General features: G+C 34.2%; 1 protein-coding gene across 13 annotated transcripts in view; it reads right to left on the bottom strand.

Annotated features, from left to right (window-relative positions):
* The window catches only part of EYA4 (EYA transcriptional coactivator and phosphatase 4), a 306,683-nt gene that overhangs the window by 60,462 nt on the left and 224,909 nt on the right, over positions 1-21,312 (bottom strand). For 3 of the 13 annotated variants that reach the window (XM_043456882.1, XM_043456886.1, XM_043456885.1), the window contains 8 exons: positions 20,868-20,992; positions 19,161-19,229; positions 11,383-11,475; positions 6,464-6,530; positions 5,096-5,238; positions 4,775-4,918; positions 2,992-3,071; positions 732-915 (listed from right to left, as the gene is read on the bottom strand). In XM_043456882.1, coding sequence (XP_043312817.1) covers positions 732-915; positions 2,992-3,071; positions 4,775-4,918; positions 5,096-5,238; positions 6,464-6,530; positions 11,383-11,475; positions 19,161-19,229; positions 20,868-20,992 — 905 coding nt within the window. Of the gene's footprint in view, positions 1-731; positions 916-2,991; positions 3,072-4,774; positions 4,919-5,095; positions 5,239-6,463; positions 6,531-11,382; positions 11,476-19,160; positions 19,230-20,867; positions 20,993-21,312 lie in introns of those variants that run through there. The other 10 variants (XM_043456888.1, XM_043456887.1, XM_043456883.1 and 7 more) reach the window with 6 other exon arrangements.

Raw genomic sequence — 21,312 nt, 5'->3', positions numbered from 1 at the left:
TTCATTAAGCAAGGATTCTGAAATCATTCATTCTTTAAATTAACGTTAAGACTCTTAATGAAATGTTAAGTATTTACTCAAAGAGGATCAGGACTGAATTGGAACACAGGATTTAGACTGGGTGGAGGTTAAGGCAAGTGTTAAATGTGTCAGCAAATACAATTCTAATAAGAATACAGATAAGCTTCTGGCAATGAAGAATATAATGGATTTTAAATATGTGTTCATCAGACAAAGGTATTAAATTACCTACCAAGGATCCTATGAATATCCTAAGATATATATATATATATATACACAAAATCCTAAGAATATAGGAAATCTTCACTGGCTTGAGCTACTGATGACTCATAAGGTGAATAAGTCATACAGTTTCTCAAACATAAAGGAAATATTATCAGTTTTACCCAAAGAAGATAATATTACTACTTTTCTATATTGTTAAGATCTCCACAAACTAATTAGTCTGGAAAAAGATTCACTTACCTTTTTATCTTCATATTTATACATATTCTGTCATTTGAGATTAGAATTGCCTATCCCACATCTACTAATAAAAGAAGGGTTTTCTGACATGCCAGAAAAGCCTCACCTAATACAGTGGTACGAGCACAGATTAAACACCAGCATAATTATCTGGGAGCTTTCAGTCTTTTTTAAGAAAGATTTTTTTTAAATGTCCATTTTCTCTGTATTATTAGACAAGCAAAACTTATAAAAAAATATTTCACCTGGATGAAGATCTGTACCTGGTTGGCTAGTCAGTCCTGGGAGAGATTCCTGCAACTGGTAGGTTGAGGTCGTGGAGGATGAGCCATCAGCTGTGTTATTTGATGTCATGTACGCTCCATACGTTGATGCAGAGTAATACTGTGCATACTGGTTTTGGCCAAAGGCTGTGTAGGATGGATAATCCTGAAATAACAATTGAGATGTGTGTGTGTGAAAGACATGCTCCTCTGGCATGCTCCAAAGAAAAGCAATCACAATGGTAACAGAAAGAACAGTATCTGGCTCCATTGTTTTTGGAGTCCACAGCTTTAAGGTGATCCTAAAAAGCAGAGACCATTCTGTGGGCATCTTTCACATGCACACAGTAATGAAATACCCTGTGGGGTTTTGCAAACCAGGTGCAGAACACACATTTTAATCTACCTAAAGATCATATATGCTTTACTCCCCTATTCAGAATTACGCATTCAAGGGTATACATTGTCAGATCTTATGCACTTGAAGAAGAGCGAAGGAGATGCTTGCATTCACAGCATTCAATCTCATCTTCCAAAATCACTGGCAAGAAGGAGCTGTGCCCTTCCTTCACTTCCACACCGACCCTGGGCTGCATTACTGTGGTATCTGTTCCCTTTGTAGGCTGCCCTTGATAATTTTGTTTTCTTGGCAGGAGATAATTTTAATAAAATGATTAAAAGATTTTCTTACCCAGTTTCTCACAGGCTACATTCCACCTGAGGCCTTGACTTAAATAAATCTTCAGTGAGGTTTTCAAATATTTAGTTTGCATCATTTGTTAAGGAAAAAGGAAAGCCACTGGATCAATTCCTCTCACCCGCTTTTTATTATAAGTTTTTAATAATTCTAAAATGATCTAAATAGTCCTTCAAAATCCTTTTACGTATTACATTTTGAATCCTCCTAGGTAGAACAAAGCAGTCTTTTCTTTATGCTTCCACTCTGTCTAGTGTATATTTCTATTATTACATTAAAATATTCTACCCCTTGTCCATATTATTTTCATATCTATGTCTTCAGGAGGATTGAATCCTTTCAAAGAGCAGGGAACACTGACTTACAATTCTCAAATCTTCAATGCATAGTCAAAAAATCTAATGGCTAACAGGTACCCAATAAATGCCCAGTGTATTAATAAATGAGTGACTGAAATTAAGCCACCTGGATTATCAAAAATTCTTAATTATTTATAATAAAATATACATACTGGTCTTGACATTTAGTGTTTTAAGAAACCATTTTTCAAACTAATGCCAAATTATGCAGTTTATTTTAATCTTGTCAAAAATATTATTAACATTATTCCACTGTTTAATCATTAAATTTTCCTCTTAGCCTCTTGTTGTCCTAATAAGAATTGACAGGAGAAGGCAATTAATATAATTCCTTCAGTAAATCCAAAGAGCAAACGCTTGTCCAGTAACTTTTATTTTAACACATACAGAATTCCAGCAAGTCTGTTAAGAGTAAAATAGTGTATTGCTTACCCATGAAATCAGCTATCCTTCCATCTCAACTACTCTGAACATGACTGAGAGGTAGAAAATAAGAAAGTATCTGAATATATCACAAATTCATCTCCTTCCATGCTGATTTACCCTTTCAGAGACATTGCTTCTTGCTCCACATATAATTCTAACATGATTCTAGAAACAATCGTAAGCTTCAAAATTCACAAAATGATTAAGCAAACATCACTAGGAGAGCTAAGGAATTCTAGGAGCAGGTGTAAAGACAAAAGCAAAAAATTACAGTTCTCAGGAGAGCAGGAACTAAAGTTATCAAAAAATTCATAAAACTGAAAAATAAAAGCCAGTATGGAGTCTGAGATGCATTTTGTTTTGGAAAAAAAATGATTTGGGTTTGGACCAAGCATGCTCAATACTCTATATCATAATCTGATTATTGATTATAGTTCAACCTATCAATTTTCATAACTTTTTTATTAAGAAAAAATAAAATTAATTTAGTATGGTTTAAGATAATCAGAAAGGATGCAGTAGATTTTCTCGTTTCTTCCCATGACTAAAACAATCATGGCTTAAATGTTTAAAAGCTAAACCTTTAGCAATCAGGAAACCTAAAATACCCATAATTATACATATCCCAAGTATGTAGATAGCTAATCTTTACTACTCTGAAATTCTGTCTTAACTTTAAATAAATAAAGTTTATTAACCTGATACTATTCTTCAAAAATATGATATATATAAAAAGCATAAATATATAAAGCTACTATACCTGTTGTGAACCACTGAAATTCGTTGAATTTGAAACTGAATTATTTGCATAAATAGTAGAAGATGGTGCAAAACTAGAACCTAGAGATAAAAGAACAAATTGCATTTAAAAAGTATTTCTTGAAAAATACTAAAATATTTCACTTTGCAGAATTCAATGCAATATATTTTAAATTTTGTTGTTGAGGCAGTGAGATTTGAAACGGAGAGATTTTCAAGGGTTGCTTGGCTTTTTCTTCTGACAACTGGTAAATTCCTTCCTTTAGAATGCTGTAGAGTTAAACAGAAGTTTGTGGGAACAGTCTAAGGACTCAGCTAACTTTCCAAGGGCCAATGTCTACATGTACAGAAGTACTCAAAGAATAAAATAGGGATAGTGAGACTACTTCCAGGAAACAACTGCAACTTTTTAATGGTCATATCAACTGCATATGCATACAAAAACTACTCAAGTTTAAACAATTGGCTGAGGCTAGCTTAGGAAATAAACATACAGAATCCGTTCAGAAATGAGGCTTCCAGCATCCCATCTTTTTGTTCCTTTAATGTCCTTTCCTTAGAACAAAAAAGCTGTAGGCTAGGGCTCAGACCCAAGGGAGAACTGTTTATACCACAATCATCTAAGGTTCGATAACCTAAAATTTTATGACAAAGTCAGCAGGTTATTTAGTTATTTAAAATTAGGGCAAAAACAAGCAAACCATCAATCTATAGATTCGAAAAAATCTGTTCTCATGAAATGCACTTGTTAAGGAATAAAAGACTAGTAAGGCATCTGATTATTTTTTTTTTATCAACATGTTTTGAATAGCAATAGTATTAGGTAATAACGCAAATTAATGTAGCCTGGAATATCCAATATAAAAGTATTCTGGGGAATAAATAGAAATGTCTCTATGGCCTTTTCCACACTGCCAACTGAAGCTGAGGCATGTATGCAAATATTTACCTACCAACATTATAAGGAAAAAAGATACCTGTCATTTCAGCCAAAAAAGGCCTAAGTAATTATTTCATTTTAGTCAATCAACCAAAATGTCAATAATAATAGTTCATCTGAATAATGCTCAGATAGCCCCCAAGCTATGACTAATCATTAGAAAACAATGACAGATAAAAAGTAAGCTTTTAATGTTTTTACCATGTCACTAAATTATTTTCTGCAATTACTATACAATGTTCAAAAATAATTTTTAATAGGAGACAAAAAGAAAAATTAAGTAATGATCATATAGGGAGAAAAAAGCTTTAAGAGGGTAGGTACAAATGATTTAAATATTCCTATTTAAGGAATATAGTACTAACAGGGGGGGAGGTATTTTAGAAATGAACAAAAAAAGAAATCCTCAATCATTCAACAGTAAATATAGGACTTAGAAAAGTGCTAACTCAGTTTTAAATTAAATCAAAACAGCATTACATACATAAGGAATCCTGACAAGAAAATGCTGGATTTTGTCATGAATCTTTGAAATCCCTTAAGTAGATGCCAAACATGTGACTGGTGTGGTGACTGGCTTGGAGGTTGCTTTGCTTGGACTTAGCTTCCTGCCAATTTTATGCAACTTAAGCTTAAGTATTTAAATTTAATATGGGTCATGTTTCTTGATGTATGTTGAGCTCTTTTCATCATGTTCCCCCTTAGTTATCTTTTCCAATGATATCGTCTGAGCAGTGGTAGCATTTAATACTGTCTTCATTACTATATATTCTTAGTCTGAAGCCAAGGAGTCTCATTCAAAGAATTCTTTTTCATTCAACATGTTTCCTGGGTGACTGCTTACCTGGCATCTGATAAGAATAAGGGGTCTGGCCTGGCTGTGGGGTAGAGAAGCCTGGGCTGTAACTGAGGCACCCACTCTGTAATGGAGACTGAGTTTGCGAGAGTCCACTCTCTGTCTTGATGCCCGGTAACATCACGCCCAGATCTGTTTGGAAAGTGCATGTGCAAACCATTTCATTAGTAAAATGATCACGCTGTAACATGAGTTGCAACTTATATTAGAATATAAGAGTCTATATAAGAATATTAGAATATACAACTACTAGCCAGCAGGATTACCTGCTTGTAACCAAAGAAGGAGAAGAGAGAAGACGTGAAATACCGTAAGTGGGCAGGCTGTAGGGCTGTCCTGTCTGAGAGTAGGCAGTGTAGACGGCTGGCTGCTGCATCCCCGAATACTGAGTCTGGCCTGCATAGGCGGACATTGTTTGAGCTGCTGGTGTAGAAAGAATGTGTGGATAGGGCCTAAATATCAGAAAAATAGCATTACTGTGGCAACAAAGACTGCATATTATTTCAGACAGCTTAGATTCAGTGAAACCTGATAGTAGCCAGGAAGTAATCCTCTTCTTTATCCACAATATCATTTTAACAATATAGAAAAGGACAAGAGTCTGAATGTCAGGAGACCGGGCTCTGCTATAACCCAGTCTCAATACCTTGGACAAATAAACTTCCTAAGTCTATACTTCACCTGTGAAAAGAAAACTTTGGTTTAGATATCATCCTGAAAGTCTCTTCCAGGTCTATATTGCTTACATCTGAAATAGTATTCCAATTGATATGTAGATAAGGAAAGTGGAGTACAGGTCAGTTAATTAATGAGCCCAGGTCAGTTAATTAATTAATTAACTCATGAGCATTATTTCCTGTTACCATGCATGACCCAATGCCATGTAATGACTACAAAAGTCATTAAAAGTCCTAGGAAGAATTCCCTACAAGAACTAAAAATCTTACCAAAACATTTTTTTTTTAAAGTATGCAGCTTCTTGAAATGTAAAACCTTTCCCTTCATCTTGCCACATCTTACAGAATGTCCTCAAAATAGATATCCAATCTCTAGCCTATGCTTAAGGATAAACACTGTAGCTGCTGTGGAAAATAACTTTTAAATGTGCATGATCAGGAATCCCAAATCTTATCTCTCTGATGGCAACCAAATTCAGATATACACCCAATATAGTTAAGCTTGAAATGTTTACCACTGTCCTCAAAACGTTGACTACATTAGTTATAAAAGCAATAGTATATATTTTTCCAAAATGTTTATTAATATTTGAAATCCAATAAAAATATCATAAAGCTGGAACAAATTATGAAGTGTTGAGGTTTGCGTAAAATGTAATCTTTGCAGATTTTCTTTAGACTAGTAAGAGTTTTCAAATTTTTATTAAAAAAAACAGTATATTCTGATCTGTGCTTGATGCTTTCTTCAAAATATATAAATGTTCAGAATTAAAGTAACTGTCTGGATAAAAGTGAATATATTCCTAGATTTGTGAAAGATATTTATTTATAGGTCTAATCTATCTGATGAATCTATCCAAGAATCTACCTATTCAACTATCTATAACATTTATATATATAAATATACCCTGATTTGAAGTTATTATATTGTGTAAATATGATTAATCAAGTAATCCCAGAAAATTATTCTAACAAATCTGAAAGACTACTGACCACTTACTTGGAAGGATACAGCTGTGGGGAATATTGATGTGCAGATCTGGGGCTGTAGCCACTACTTGTTATTACTGTGAGACACAAAAAATAGAAAAAAGGTTGCTTCATAAATATGTTTCATTGGTTTCACTGGAGTAATCAAAACTAATTTAAAGAAATGACCATGTTAGAGAGGTATTTAAAAAAATTCATTCATTTACTAAACAGAAAATTCATTTGTTTTCTAAACAGAAACAGATGCCTAAACATTTTCTTCTAATTAAACTGTTCCATATTTGTTCTAGGAAAATGACATGATATCTTCTCACAAATCAATCCCCCTCATCATTCTTCCATTTTCTCAAATCAGTGGCATGCTCTTATGCGTTAATATGCTATGAATAAATATCCTTGATTATAAGTAATTAAGCTTTCATGATACAAAAGTAAACCTTTTCATTTGCAAACTTCATGTTTTAAATTCCAAACATGATGACAAAATAGTATTCTTCCTCTGCATTTACTCTAATAGAAATACAATAAAAATTAAGAAAAATGTGATGTTTCAACCTTCATTTTCAAGTTATAAAATGATAATGCCTTCTATTTCATTTTGTCAATCTGATGAGTAGTTAAAATGCAGAGTCCAAATAATTCTCGTAATAACTGGAATATACACAGAAAGCCTGGGTGACAATGCCACATGAAAAAAAGCAGAACTCTGACATCCAGCAGCAATCCTATTTACAAATGTGTTTTGAACTCTCACAGACTGGACTTTGTTGAGAAGATTTTAAAGGTGAAAATCAGGTCTTATCAACATTTCAGCCAAACATGCAGTCCCAAATTGGACTATTTCCAAAAGTTGGGAAGTTTCTTTTTCCTTTAACCATCTGCCTTGACTAAGACAGATGTATTGCAAATATATGGACCCTAAAGTGTTAAGGCCGTCCCTTCAGAGCCAATCCATACTGGGCAAGCACACAGAGTGTCTTTATTAGGCCATCTGCTGTTCATTCACTTTTCAAAAAGATTAAAGTAGTATACAACGCAGCGCTGGAATTAGTTTAGCCTAATCAATCATAGTTATACTTCAAAGTACTGTGTCCCTTCTAAGTTGTTCATAATTCTGGAGCTAAACTTTCAGAATTGTAAAAGTGACAAATAGGTTTAGGTTGCTAACTATTTTATGAAACATGATATATTTCTATATCCAAATGCTATTAAGTACCCTTGTGATCTATTGCTTCATAAACACATAGAATTTAATGTATTTAAAATGCTATTTGGACTGTAAGCTCTGAGTATGGAGAGCATATTATAGTTTTCATAGCAATAATGCAGAAAGTACATTTTCAAGAATAGTATGAATCAGTTTTGACAATCACTGAATATGATTTGAGGTGTAACGTCTTAAATGTTTTCAGCAACCAAAGTTTAAGTGAATTTGCTAGGTATATTTGAAAATATGTGGAGCAGTGAGCCATTAATTTTTCACTTGTTTATTAAAAACATAAAAAATGTTCAAAACTTTCAAATCAACTCAATGAGAACAAGCCTTTTCTATCACATCATGGATACTAAACATACATTGCGTAATAGCAACAGTATACCGTGTAGGAAATTCAGTCTGATTCATTAATTAACAATGATTAGCAGAAATATAGTTAAGTAAGGCCTAATTTCACATTTTCATCTCATTTATAAAACTTCATTGTGGTACACGCAAGACTTAGACTATACTAATCAGTTATTCTCAAGATTGTGAAACACAAGGCTTTTCTAAAGTAATATCAAATAATGAAAAAAATACTTAGCTTTCATTGAATTAGCCAAACAAAATTATTTTTTAAAAAGCCTCACATATATGAACACAATTCTGAATATACAGGATGCTTCTTCCCTCTAATGAATGAATCTAGATATCATTAGAATAATGTACCCACAACAGTACAAAGATTCAACTTTTAAAATTTCATATTAATGTCTATATGTTCATTTTCTAAGTAGTAAACAAAACCTCTGACTCAGAAAATTGTTCACATAAAACTTAGAAAATTTATACTTCTTGACTATACAGTATACATTTTATTCTAACTAATAAATCTGCAGATAACTAAAAACAATGACAAAACTGGATTAAAGTGAGCTGAGATTACGCTGATCAAAGTAAAGACTGTTCCTACACAGTCTAATCTCTGCAGTATGATTTCTGGAACACCATGTACAAATTTAGGAGACCTTCCTTGTATTCCCTATCAGCATTTAATTAATCAAGAAATGTACGCAAAGCACTCAACTTATTATATTCCATCATTTCCTCATATAAAAGTAAGCAAAGTGTCTGTCTTCAGAATGTCTGAAAATTAGGTAAAACATATTTTTAATGAATATTATCAGATTCTCACAAGGTGGTATCAAGCAATCTTAAGGTTTTACCTTTATTTCTGTAATACCTTAGATCACTGCCTCTCTAGGGGATGAGAGATGGGAGATGAGTAGGGAGATGGGTAGAAATTTTGCCTGCCAGGGAGCATTAAAAATGTCAGGAGACGCAGTAAGCTGTCACAACGGAGGCATGCTACAATTAACTTGGGATAGGTGCCAGGGATACGGATAAACACCTTCTATTGCAGAAGACAGCTCCTCCACAAGAAAAAAAAAGGCTGTGATTTTAATAGCAGTGCTATTGAGAATCCCTGACCTAAATCACTCTGTCCAACTGAACTTGACTTCCCAGATGGAGCAGTGGTAAAGAACCCATCAGCCAATGCAGGAGGCGAAAGATATGTGGGTTCAATCCTTGAGTCAGGAAGATCCCTTGGAGGAGGAAATGGCAACCTGCTCCAGGATTCTTGCCTGGAAAATCCCATAGAGAGAGAAGCCTGGTGGGCTACAGTTCATGGAGGTGCAAAGAGTCAACCATGGCTGAGTGCCGAAGCACGCGTGTGCACACACACACACGCGCGCACACACACACACAACTGGACTTGGTCCATGGAGCTGGAAATATTCTATATCTGAGTTGTCCAATATGGTAGCCATTAAAAATTATTTAACATACAACTATTAAACAAGCCACTATTAAAAAAATCCCACATACAACTATTAAATACTTAGAATACAATTAATGTGACTAGATTAAAAAAATCTTGCTTTTTAACCAAATAGTATTTCATTTAGACTTAAACACATATGGGCAGTGGCTACTTTTCTGGACAGCCCAACCCTACATAATTCTTAAAAGAAAACTGGGAAACTATTTGTAAATATAATATAAGTAAAGTCCAGACAGTAAAGTCCAGACAGCTTGACAGTTCACACATATTTCTTTTTCCATCTTTATATTTTCCAATAAACTTTTAAAGAAAGGACTCTTGGACTGACAGGACATTGTTCTAGACTCATTTATACCAGTGACCACCCGGGAGGCCCTGACTGTTTGGCCTAACCATCTTTAGCATCTCTGTGCCCCGACACTCTTGCTTCTTATAATGGATCATCAGAGATCTCTGCAATTTCCTCTGGAGCTGACATCTTATAATTTTTTCAGTCAGTTTTCATTAACTTTGTGGTATGCGATTTAAGTATGTCAGCAATTATTTAATTTCATTCTTAACCTTAAAATCCATGTTCATATATGCATTTGTTTTGCAGAAAGTTTACAATAGTTATAGTACGTTAGTAATACAAATGCTAGGGTAAGTTAGTACCTTATCTCCTGAGCAGCAAGAGAATTGCTAGAAAGGATGTGAATTAGGACACAAGATTCTCTATGCTGCTGCTGCTAAGTCACTTCAGTCGTGTCCGACTCTGTGTGATCCCATAGACGGCAGCCCACCAGGCTCCCCTGTCCCTGGGATTCTCCAGGCAAGAACACTGGAGTAGGTTACCAGTTCCTTCTCCAAAGCTTCTCTATACAAAGCGTATAAATTATTATATCTTTCTGTTTGGAGTTCTAATACTTATGTGACTGCATGGCAGCTGCTTCCAATCAGTGTGAACCAATGAAATGGGATCATCTGCATCTATGAAAATCAAATATATGCTATAATGACATTAGAGTTCAAGGCTTTACCTCCACTCTTTTCACATGAGAAGCATACCCACATCAAATTCTTGTATGTGAGAACACGAATAAGTATAAAATACGTTAGAGTAGAATAACAGAACCAAGATTTAATATAATGAATACTTTTCTAGGTTTAATGTTCAGCTTTCTGCTATACAAATTCCTCCTCAGGTTGAAAAAAGCCCTCTCATCAGATAATCAACCAAACGAAATATTGTGTTGGGGCAGGAGGGAGTGGAATCCTTAAGTCAACTCAATGCGTGTTGTTTGTGCCCACCTGGGAGTTATCAGGTATTTATATTTAAAGAGGATTGATGTTTAAAGACACACTATTGTTCTCTTTGAAGCATTAGAGGGAAAGTCAGTGCTCAGAGGCTGGGTTCTAATGCGACCAGCATGTGCTCTCCCGCAGTCCATTAACCTTTAATACTTGTCACTCAGCTGCTTACACAGGAGGGTTTTTTTTAAACCCAGAGAGGAAACAAGGTTATTTAGAAGGAATCGAATGGATAGTTTTACATCTCGAATGTTGGAGAGAAGGCAGTTTTTAGTCATTTAAACAGGCAAGTTGAAGGAACAACATTGATTATTACAAACTAATAATTAAATCAAGCACTGTATAAAATAATTATGAATGAAGCGAGCTTTGCTTATTGCTAATAAGAATGTCGGGGCATTGCTTGGTTGTCAACTGCAGACGCAGTAGAACGATTCCAAATGTTATTTCTAAAAGCACATCATTTTATGATAATACGTTTTCCCAAAAGTGAATTTATTGCTGGATTTATAAAAATCCAAATTCTCGATTATTCACTAGGAGGACGACATGGACCACAATGCGTACAGAACGAGGCACACGCGTAAGGCTTTACCTGACCCAGTAAAAGTGTCAAGCGCTCCGTCTCCGGTCGTGGCTGTGGCTTCACTGCTGTTCAAAGGTTCTGTTTTGACTGCAAGGAGAGACACTACATAGAAGAATAAGTACATGTGAGTTATATTTCTAACTTTATATCAAAGATGCTGACTGCTCAACCAGTGGCTTTTCTAGCTACCATGGGCATGCAAGAGAAAATCTGAGAAGTCGATGAGGACAGTTTTGTTAATTTAGCTTCTAAATGGACATGCATTTATAGAGGATTTAATCTAAAAATCCTCTGTCTAAGCTGCTTCTCTTGGATCTGGCTTTTAAAGGCAGTTAACCTGACATGGTGAAACAGCATTTTCAACTCACCTAAGCACACTCTGATATTATAGTCAAACGGTAGAAGAAAGGAATCATCAGTCAGTCTTGAGCACACTGAATCCAAATCATAACAGAGATTTACTGCTTATATTTTATTCTTCCCAAGAAGACATTAAAAGGAAAGACTGCTTAAGAACAATGGTGGCATATGCATACACAGAAACCTGGGTGTGTATTCATATAGTGGGTGAAAAATCAGGCACTCAATAAATTTCTGCTCTACAAAGACAATAGAGCCATAAGGTATTGGGTTTTTTTTTTTATTCTAATAGTATAATGATCTTTAATACATTATAGAGGCAAGCATAGGAGATGGTTTTTACAGCAGGAAGTATAGCTTTCGAAAACTCTTTAATATATTATTTCTCCTTTGAGGTGGTGTATCTTGGCAAAATCCTCACTGGCAATGATGTTGCCACTGAGGTACACAATACTGTCATTATCAGATGCAACGAGTTTGGCGGGGGCTAGGCAAAAGCCTCCACCCATTTTGTCACACCATATTTTCCCTTTGTGGGCAAAGCTCCATATATCACAGCAGCCAGGGAATACACTAAATTATTTTCTACTTGACACCTCTTATGTTTCCTAGTTATAAATGGAATGATACAATTAAAAACCTCAGAAGCAAGCAGAGAACTATAAAGAAAGCTGAAGACTAGCCAACTATGGACAGATATGGCTGAAAGAATAGTGGGCTCAGAGCACACCCACCAATGAAGCAAGTCAGCAACGTTACTCTGTTAGAAAAGCGATTAAGGACGGAGAAACACGCAGTAATGACTAGGGTCCCTTCCACATGAACGGAATCACTGCACTCTCCCTCAGCGAGCTCTGGTGTTAATTTAGCATCCGTGATCTAACTATGTCATGAAGATTTGCTGGAAGATTCAAACTGCAAAGGTTGGCAAGAATCTAAACTCTAAACCACACTGCCTCACAGGCAGCACTAACCAAGAATTCCCTTCATCTGTATAGAGATGATCCAGAGCAGGGTTTAGAAACGTGTAACAGCTACTCTCAGTGATGCAATGTCCTCAGCTGACTTTTGACATATGACAGAAAGGAACCATCCAAAGCCTCCAGCAAAACTAAGGCAAGAGACAGTTTCTCAGAACCTCCAAATTCTAATTGGGGCTAAATTCCCACTTAAACATGTCTAAATCTATAAATGACATTTGTAAAATAGATTTATTAATACTAAAGCTAATCTATATTGCACTTGTGAACCATGGAGAGTGGGGCAAAATATCTAAAAAAATCCCCAAGCTAGACATGAGGTTTTAGTTCTGTTACTTTGAATCCCAACTTTGAGGTCTGATTTCAAAAACTTAGTATTGGTGTTGATTATAATCTCCTCAATTTGAAACTTTCAGGTGGTCAAAAAGAGAAGGAAGGAAAGCTAGAGAATGAATGCAACCAGGTTGCACTCATTATCCTGGAAACATTTCTCATTAAAATTTTAAAAGTCTGCTGTTAGTCAAAGACAAAGGAGGTTCATTTAACTGAAAAGAGGCATCTCCAGAAAGAATATAAAGAGAAGCATACACACCAAGATGTGTTCAGTGTACCAGAAGGCAGGGATTTAAAATAATAGCTAAGTGGATGCTAACATCTGGGGGAAAACAGTGCACATTAATATAAACTTATTTTTCATATGTGGTAAGAGTTGAATAATAGGGAAAAGGGGGAGAATTAATCATGCTGCTTACAGAAAATAACATGCTCATAGGAGGCCAGCATCAACAAACATCTCTTGAGTAAGATGCAAAGTTATTTTGATTTTTATAGAGTGTAAATAATATTAAGTAATAATATTTTTTTCTCAGGAAAAGGAAACTTAGAAGTGAAATAGACATTATATGATTAGCTGATTTATTAAAGATGTTAAAATACAAAGAAGTGTCTAAAAATGATAATCACAAAGTTTGACAAATGAAAGATATTTTCACTAAAAGTCTGAATATATTTTAAATGTATTTCATTTCCTTTTGTCTTGCTTTTATTTCTACACTTTAAATGAGATATACCATATACTTTTCTAGAGGCAGGAAACTTTGTTAATTTAATATATGCAAGGCACTATTAGAAAGATGTTTATCAATGAAATAAGTCTAGTTCTATGCATCTATTTTCTAAAACTTATAAAAATCCTCATTCCAAAAGTTTATGGAGTGTATTCACTGTCATATTCAAATGTATTTTTTTTTACTGTATTCTATTTTTCTTAACACAGAAATTAAACAGGGCTTTTAACTTTTTTTCAGGACAATGTCCAATATGATTACAGTACAAGATATAAAACAGAAATAACAATGTTCTATTGAAGAAAAGCATCTTCTTTATCACCAAAACTCAAACTTAGAAAATAAACATTTTGATTTAAAAAGCAGCAGTCATATTTTAGTGCTTAGGTTAGAGAGTTTTGTGGTTTTATTCTTCTACATGCTCAAAATATGTGATTCAAGGGTTCATCTCCCAAAAGGTGGGATGGATGACAAAACCCACTACAATACTGTAAAGTAATTAGCCTCCAACTAATAAAAATAAATGAAAAAAGATAAAATAAAAAAAAAGAAAAAACTACATACATGTAGCGTTTTATACAGAACCATTATTTCAAAAAATAATTGTATTGACAGGTCCCCTTCACACTAGTTATCCTCTTGCAACTTAGATGTTTTTCATAAAGCCAAATATTAAAAAAAAGTCAAAGTAATTTTATTATACTGATAAAATTTAATTTTATTTTTAACTTTTAGAAATAATTGATTTCTATGGACTAAATCAAAACTGCATGTGATTATTGTCAGGTGTCAGCTATGGCTACTGAATCATTGATTTTCTCTGTTTACATCCCAACATCTTCCATAACCTCATGCAAGTACTTTCAAAGCAAACTTAATCTTGTCACCTCAGATTATCTTCAGAATTCAAGTACAAAATTAATATATATTAATTATTGTTAGGGGAAGTCTATTATCATAACTCAAGGCTCATGTCCATTTGTTACAATATAAGACTTAATTAATCCTTGAAACAAAGGTGACCTAAGTAATTTACATTTCACATGTTATCCTCAGAAATCTGTGTTTAAACTGGACCAAAAAATATTGCTTAGCTACCTCTGATAACTTAGATTCAGGAAAGAATTTCAGGAAAAGTTAGTTCAGGAAGGATACAATTTACAACTCAACAGGGGGGAAAGAAGTGTTGCCTACCAGTTTTATGATTTATGTTTTTCTAAATCAATTTTTTCATTTCAAAACCTACGAGCATCAAGTGCCTTTCATTTTAAATATCCATAAAGTATTTAGCTTTGTAAAATGATTTGATGATGCTTACAATTTATGGCTTTCATTCCAAAAAGAAAATCTAAAAGAGCAGAGCCACAACAGTAGGTGGTTCTACTGCACAGACATATAATATTCAGAAACAAATTCATCCCATGTGAGTCAATCATCTATATACTAAAAATTCTAGGAGATCCTTTTCTATGCTATATAGATTTTGAATATAGAAAATAGCATAAACCTGATCAGAATGTCTGATTCTGGTTCCCCCAAATCTTCTCTTTGAAGTATTTTCTTAATCTCCATGTAGAATCAAATATTCCCCCTTCTGCTGTGCACCCACCTTGAACACATTATGCACTCATTACTTTCAGTTCTGTTTCTCTCTGCTAGACTTTTGGTCCCTTGATGGCCAGTATCATGTTCTATAGGTCACTGGGTTCCCATTTCCTAGCACAGAGCCTGGCATATAAGAGGAACTTGATATATTTTAAGTGAGAAAGTGAAAATTCACATTTAGACCGTATCCTAAGAACTTCCAATGAATCTGAGTATTTTGCATATAAAGCGCAGCTAATCATGTATCTTAACACTATTAGGGAAATCAGAATTTTATATACGGAAGTAACTTTTCACATGATTGGCATGCATTTACATACATATATATGCAAACACATGAAGCATGATACACGAAGTAACATGCATGAATCTATATCGGGATCAGCAAACTACACCTTACATGCCAAATCTATCCCATGGCTTGTTTTGTATAGCCTGCAAGCTAAGAATGATCCTTATATTTTTAAATAGCTGAAAAATATCAAAGAGGAATAATATTTTATGATATATGACAATTCTATGAATTTCAAATTTCAGTGTTCATAGATCAAGTTTTATTTGAATATGGTCAAGTTCAGTTGTTTACATATTGTCTATGGCTGCTTTTGTGCAGTGAAAGCAGAGTTGGAGAGTTTCAACCATATGGCCTGCAAATCTGAAAATATTTACTATTTGACTATTTACAGAAAAAGTTTGTTGACCACTGATCTATATGCCAAGGTATGATTGTATTTACTCTATTTTTATTGACAGTTCTTCATTTTAACAATTTAACAAGTGACAAAGCTTTGAAAGGAAAATCGAGGTTCCAATATAAATCTGCAGATGTTATTATATAATTAGGATTAAGGTGATGAACCCTTATAAATTAAGGAGTAATATATTTACACAGCACCAAGGTAGTATGGTGGGATATTAAGGTGATACTATTAGTAGTGATATTAATAAAAACTATTAAAATTATCTTTTTGAAAATCTAGAGCTAATGGAAAGATTTTGAAAAGCCACTAAATTAGCTTTTGCCTTTTGTTTTATTATAATAATTTTATAATCTAATTCCATCAGTAAAATCCAGAATTATAAATAAAAGTTTCCTCTAAATGGGAAATGTGCATCACATGCTTAGCTATGTTACAAATGCATGGCATAAAGAGTCATTAAAATTCTAACTATTTCATATAATTATGTCACCAAGATATAATAAACTATATTATGTAATTAAAATTTATAAATAAATTATATTGTCATTAATGATATATATGAATAAATTAAGTTTATAAAGTATACATTTATAAATAAATAAATAAAATTATATTATCATTAATAAAGTATACTTAACATTTAATTACTAAAAGTTTGCCTCTGTGGCCAGTTTACATGTTTTAAATGAAGAAAATGTATTATTTGACCAAACACTGGACAGTCTTTTAACACACTGCATGTTTCCATTTTCCTTAAAAACTGTTGCCTAATTATCAATGAATTATTAAGGAAAAGGGATTATACTGATTTGTGTGTGCGCATGCTCAGTCGTGTCTGACTCTTTGCAACCCCATGGATTGTAGCCCACCAGGCTCCTCTGTCCATGGAATTTTCCAGACAAGAATACTGAAGTGGGTTGCTATTTCCTCCTCCAGGAGATTTTCACAACCCAGGGATCGAACCCATGTGTCCTGTGTCTCCTGCATTGGCAGGCAGATTCTTTACCACTGAGCCACCTGGGAAGCTGGTTTATATTACCAAAAATTTACATACATTATATAAAACTAAATGTATGTTTATGTATATATAAACATACATTTAAAACAAAAGCCTTGCCAGTGAAGTATTACTAACTTCCTTTTATAGAAAAGAATTAAAACTCAGAAAGGTTAAGTAATTTGTCTAAGAAGACATAGCTGGTAAATATATTACCACATTTCACATCCATAGTCCTCCTGACTCAGAAATCCTTGTTTTTCCCATATGGTCACACAACTCTTAAACATTAATACAAAGAACCAGGAAAACTTGATGTTTTATACTTTGAAAAATGTTTCTGTTGGAAATTAGATGTAAATTACTAAATATTGATTATATATATTCACTATTATAAAGTTGTATGTGTTATGTTAATAGTTTAGAACAGAATAACAGCTAAGTATGATTTTAAAATCTTAAATGTTTATAAAAACATCAAAATTAGAATATTTTGTTACATAATAATTTAATGAAATTTAAATTTCAGAGTTGATAGATTCAGTTTTATTGGGACCTGACCACTCTTGTTCATTTTTGTAGTGCCTAGGGCTACTTCAGAGGTAGAGTGATAGAGTTGCCTAGATGAGACAGAGACAGCATGTCTACAAAGCCTAAAACATTTCCTGTCTGGCTCTTTGCAGGAAAAAACGCTTGAGTTATTATTAAGAGGAACTAAATTCTGGCAACATATTTTTACATATGAAAAGTATGTTTTAAGTGTGGAATTGAAAAAAAAAACTAAAATTATAAAAATTTAAGTAATGGGCATAATGGAGTGTTCGCCATTCACTGATCATATATCTAATTTAATCTACATACAGCAAGGTCCAGGCAAACTGTGGCTATTCCAGCTGCTTGCTTATAATGCACATTTCTAACACGTCCTGAGCTCTTCTTTTTCATCCTAGAATTGGGTGATTCCACAGAGGTTTTATATGGTTTTAATTTTTAAATTTTGATAGTGTATGAACCTTTGGTTTGGGAGAAAGTGTATTACATTGGTGGTTGTTAAGTCACTAAATCATGTCTGACTCTTTGTGACCCCATGGACTGCAGCCCACCAAGCTTCCTCTGTCCATGGGATTCTTCAGGCAAGAATATTAGAGTGGAATGCCATTTTCTTCTCCAGGGAATCGTCCCCATCCAGGGATCAAACACATCTCTTGCATTGCAGGCAGATTCTTTACCAACTGAGCCCCCAGAGAAACCTGTATTTATATCATATACATGTAAATAAAGGACTGTAGCTAACATCTATAGTTTAAAACATCTTAAGAGACAATTTATAATTTCAAAAATATAGCTTTCATTACTGGTAAATTTTTAAATGGTTGAGTTTTAAAAGTTAATATTATTTTAAGCATTTTAATCGTAGTGTTTATTAAAGTCTACAAAATAGAAAATATCTTTCTGCCACGCTATGAATTTAATTTATTAAATCTATAGGCTTCCCAGGTGGCTCCGTGGGTAAAGAATCCTCCTGCAATGCAGGAGACACAGGAGACATGGGTGTGATTCCTGGGTTGGGAAGATCCCTTGGTGGAGGAAATGGCAACCCATTCCAGTATTCTTGCCTGGAGGATCCCATGGACAGAGGAGCCTGGGGGACTACAGCCCAGAGGGTCGCAAAGAGTCGGACCCGACCGAGGCACCTGGGCATACACTCATAGGCTGTGGAGACTGAGTGTATACATAGGCACAATCTGCTCCAGCTCCTCTCATGAACGCGACAGCTGTGTTGAATTCTTACCATTTAATAGATGGGTGAGTAGTTAGAAAAGTAATCGATGCAGCCATTTGTGCAAAATTATGAAAAACCTAAGAAAAGAACACTACTGACCCAAGATTAGAATGCTAGTTGATATGCAAAACGTGGCCAACTGTTATCAATAAACAACTAAAAGGTGCGTTCATGTCTCCTTTTCTAAGAACTGAATACGGAACAGGGAGTGCAAACAGAAACAGCAAGAGGAAGCAAACCAGAAGGGCAAACCCACACGCCCAAACACATGCAGTGTACCATCGTCTTTCATACTTGTTGCGGAGGAGGGGGTGTTGCAACTCAGCAACCAGTCTGCAGTGTTTAGAACGGTCATGTTGTCCCCTGAGAAGAGGAACAGCATAAGGGTTCATTGTCTGAAAGCCTGCGCAGTGCACCAGAATAGTCATCAACTGCACTGATGCTGGGACTGCTTTCTGGCCCTCTTGCCAAAATTACAACTGCATGGCATGATTTTTACATTTTAGTTTATCAGGTCTGTTTAGTTAAGTTAAATATATATGTAACAATGATTAGTGACCTTTATGGTCTGATTTCAGAGTGCATGGGGTTTTCAAAAATCTTTATTATTTACATCCAAGTTAAGGTTTAAATATGAATGTTCTTACTCCACAAGTTATCACTAAACAATCCTAAAAATTTGCAATCCTACAATTAATTAGCTGAAATTATAGATGCATGTTTAGAGACAGATAAACACTATAAACAGGGAAAATGTTAATTTACAAAGGGTTTTGGGTAAAAAAATTATTAAATACAGGCAAGTTGCAATCCACACAACTCTACAAAGAAAATCTTAGAGTTCACAGCTATTCCAAAATAAGTGTAAAGAGGTGTATAAATTTTATAAATTTAAAAGAAAATATGATGTGGCAAATGCTTTGCTAATATTTAATAACATGAATAGCTTATAAATTAAAATAATTTTCAAATAATTTTTCACTCATTAATGAAAACAACTAAATCTACAAAACTTCAAAACAACTGTGAATAATTTAAAATACAGCTTATACACGTGTATATATGTGCGTATGTATGTAGAGTCTTAGTCACTCAGTTGTGTCCATTTCTTTGCGACCCTGTGGACTGTAGCTGCCAGGCTCCTCTGTCGATTGGGATTCTCCAGGCAAGAAGACTAGAGTGGACTGCCATTCCCTTCTCCAGGGGATCTTCCCCATCCAGGGATCAAACCTGGGTCTCCTGCATTGCAGGCAGATTCTTTACCATCTGAGCCACCAGGGAAGCCCATATATATATGTATAGGCTTTCTAAATATATATATATATATATATACACACACATATATATATATATTCTGATGCAAAAATCATATCACATTTTCTTACAAGTTGAATGTATTTTATAATAGTAATAGGGTGGAATATTTTAAACAGTTGTTATTGTTGCCATATGCTGTGACATAATTATAAGCTAATTAAATGAGAAGATGTCTGGAAAAAATGTCAATTTCTCTTCTAAATACATGTTAGGTATTTCTCTCTTTGAAAAGAAAATGCAGCAGATATGGACATTTTTCTATTTCCAAAACCATTTTTAAGAAAAATTTTGGAGCAGCCTTTCTCTTAAAATTCAAAATAACCCCCCAAACTAGCATAATTTCTTTTTTGGGGGGCAGGGGTGGGTGTTAAGATAAGAGCATAAATCCTTTGGACACATTTTGTACATTTAAAAAAATATTTACAAGGGCAAATACAAAAAGAAAGCCTTGCTAAAAGCCTTTAAAATGTTGCTCAGGGCTATCTATTCTTTCTGAATATTTCCAGTTATAGAGGAGGAGGAAAAATATCAAGAAAATGAACAGAACAATAAATAGTCCACTAAGTATATAATACTCTGATATTATTGCTAATGAGATATTTACTTACTAGCAGACTTCCACCATGTAAAATTACAATAAACATTGCAATGTGATTCGGGTTGTCTTCAGGCTTGTACACTTACCTCCTGTCCCATTTGTGGTGACCGAAGTGCTGCTGAGATTAGCTTTCTCCAATTTAGAGCTTCCAGGAGTATCACCACCTCCAACAAGCGGATGAGGACTTGCTAGGTCCTGCATTTCCATAGACCTGTTAGACAGAATTTGAACATTTCAGCAGTGATTTCTTAATAAACTATATAAATCACTCTACTGAGCATGCATGTGATCTCACAATAACAGGAATTGAAACCCATAGCTAAGAATTTTTGGTTAACTAGGTGAACATGGCAGTCCATCAAAAATTAATAAATAAGTAAAGCTTCCATGATAGATTCATTGGTTATTTGTAATAACTGGAAAAAAACAACTCACATCTACAGGAAGGAATGAAGAGTGACAGAAAGGTAAATTTAAGTAAATACAAAATATTATCTTATGTTTCTCTTAGTTCATGAAAGAGTGAACTGT

This window comes from Cervus canadensis, chromosome 33 (assembly GCF_019320065.1).
Source record: "Cervus canadensis isolate Bull #8, Minnesota chromosome 33, ASM1932006v1, whole genome shotgun sequence".
NCBI classification, from domain to species: Eukaryota; Metazoa; Chordata; class Mammalia; order Artiodactyla; family Cervidae; genus Cervus; species Cervus canadensis.
The sequence above is the reverse complement of the archived record's forward strand: the minus strand, read 5'-3'. Positions and strand labels throughout refer to the sequence as shown.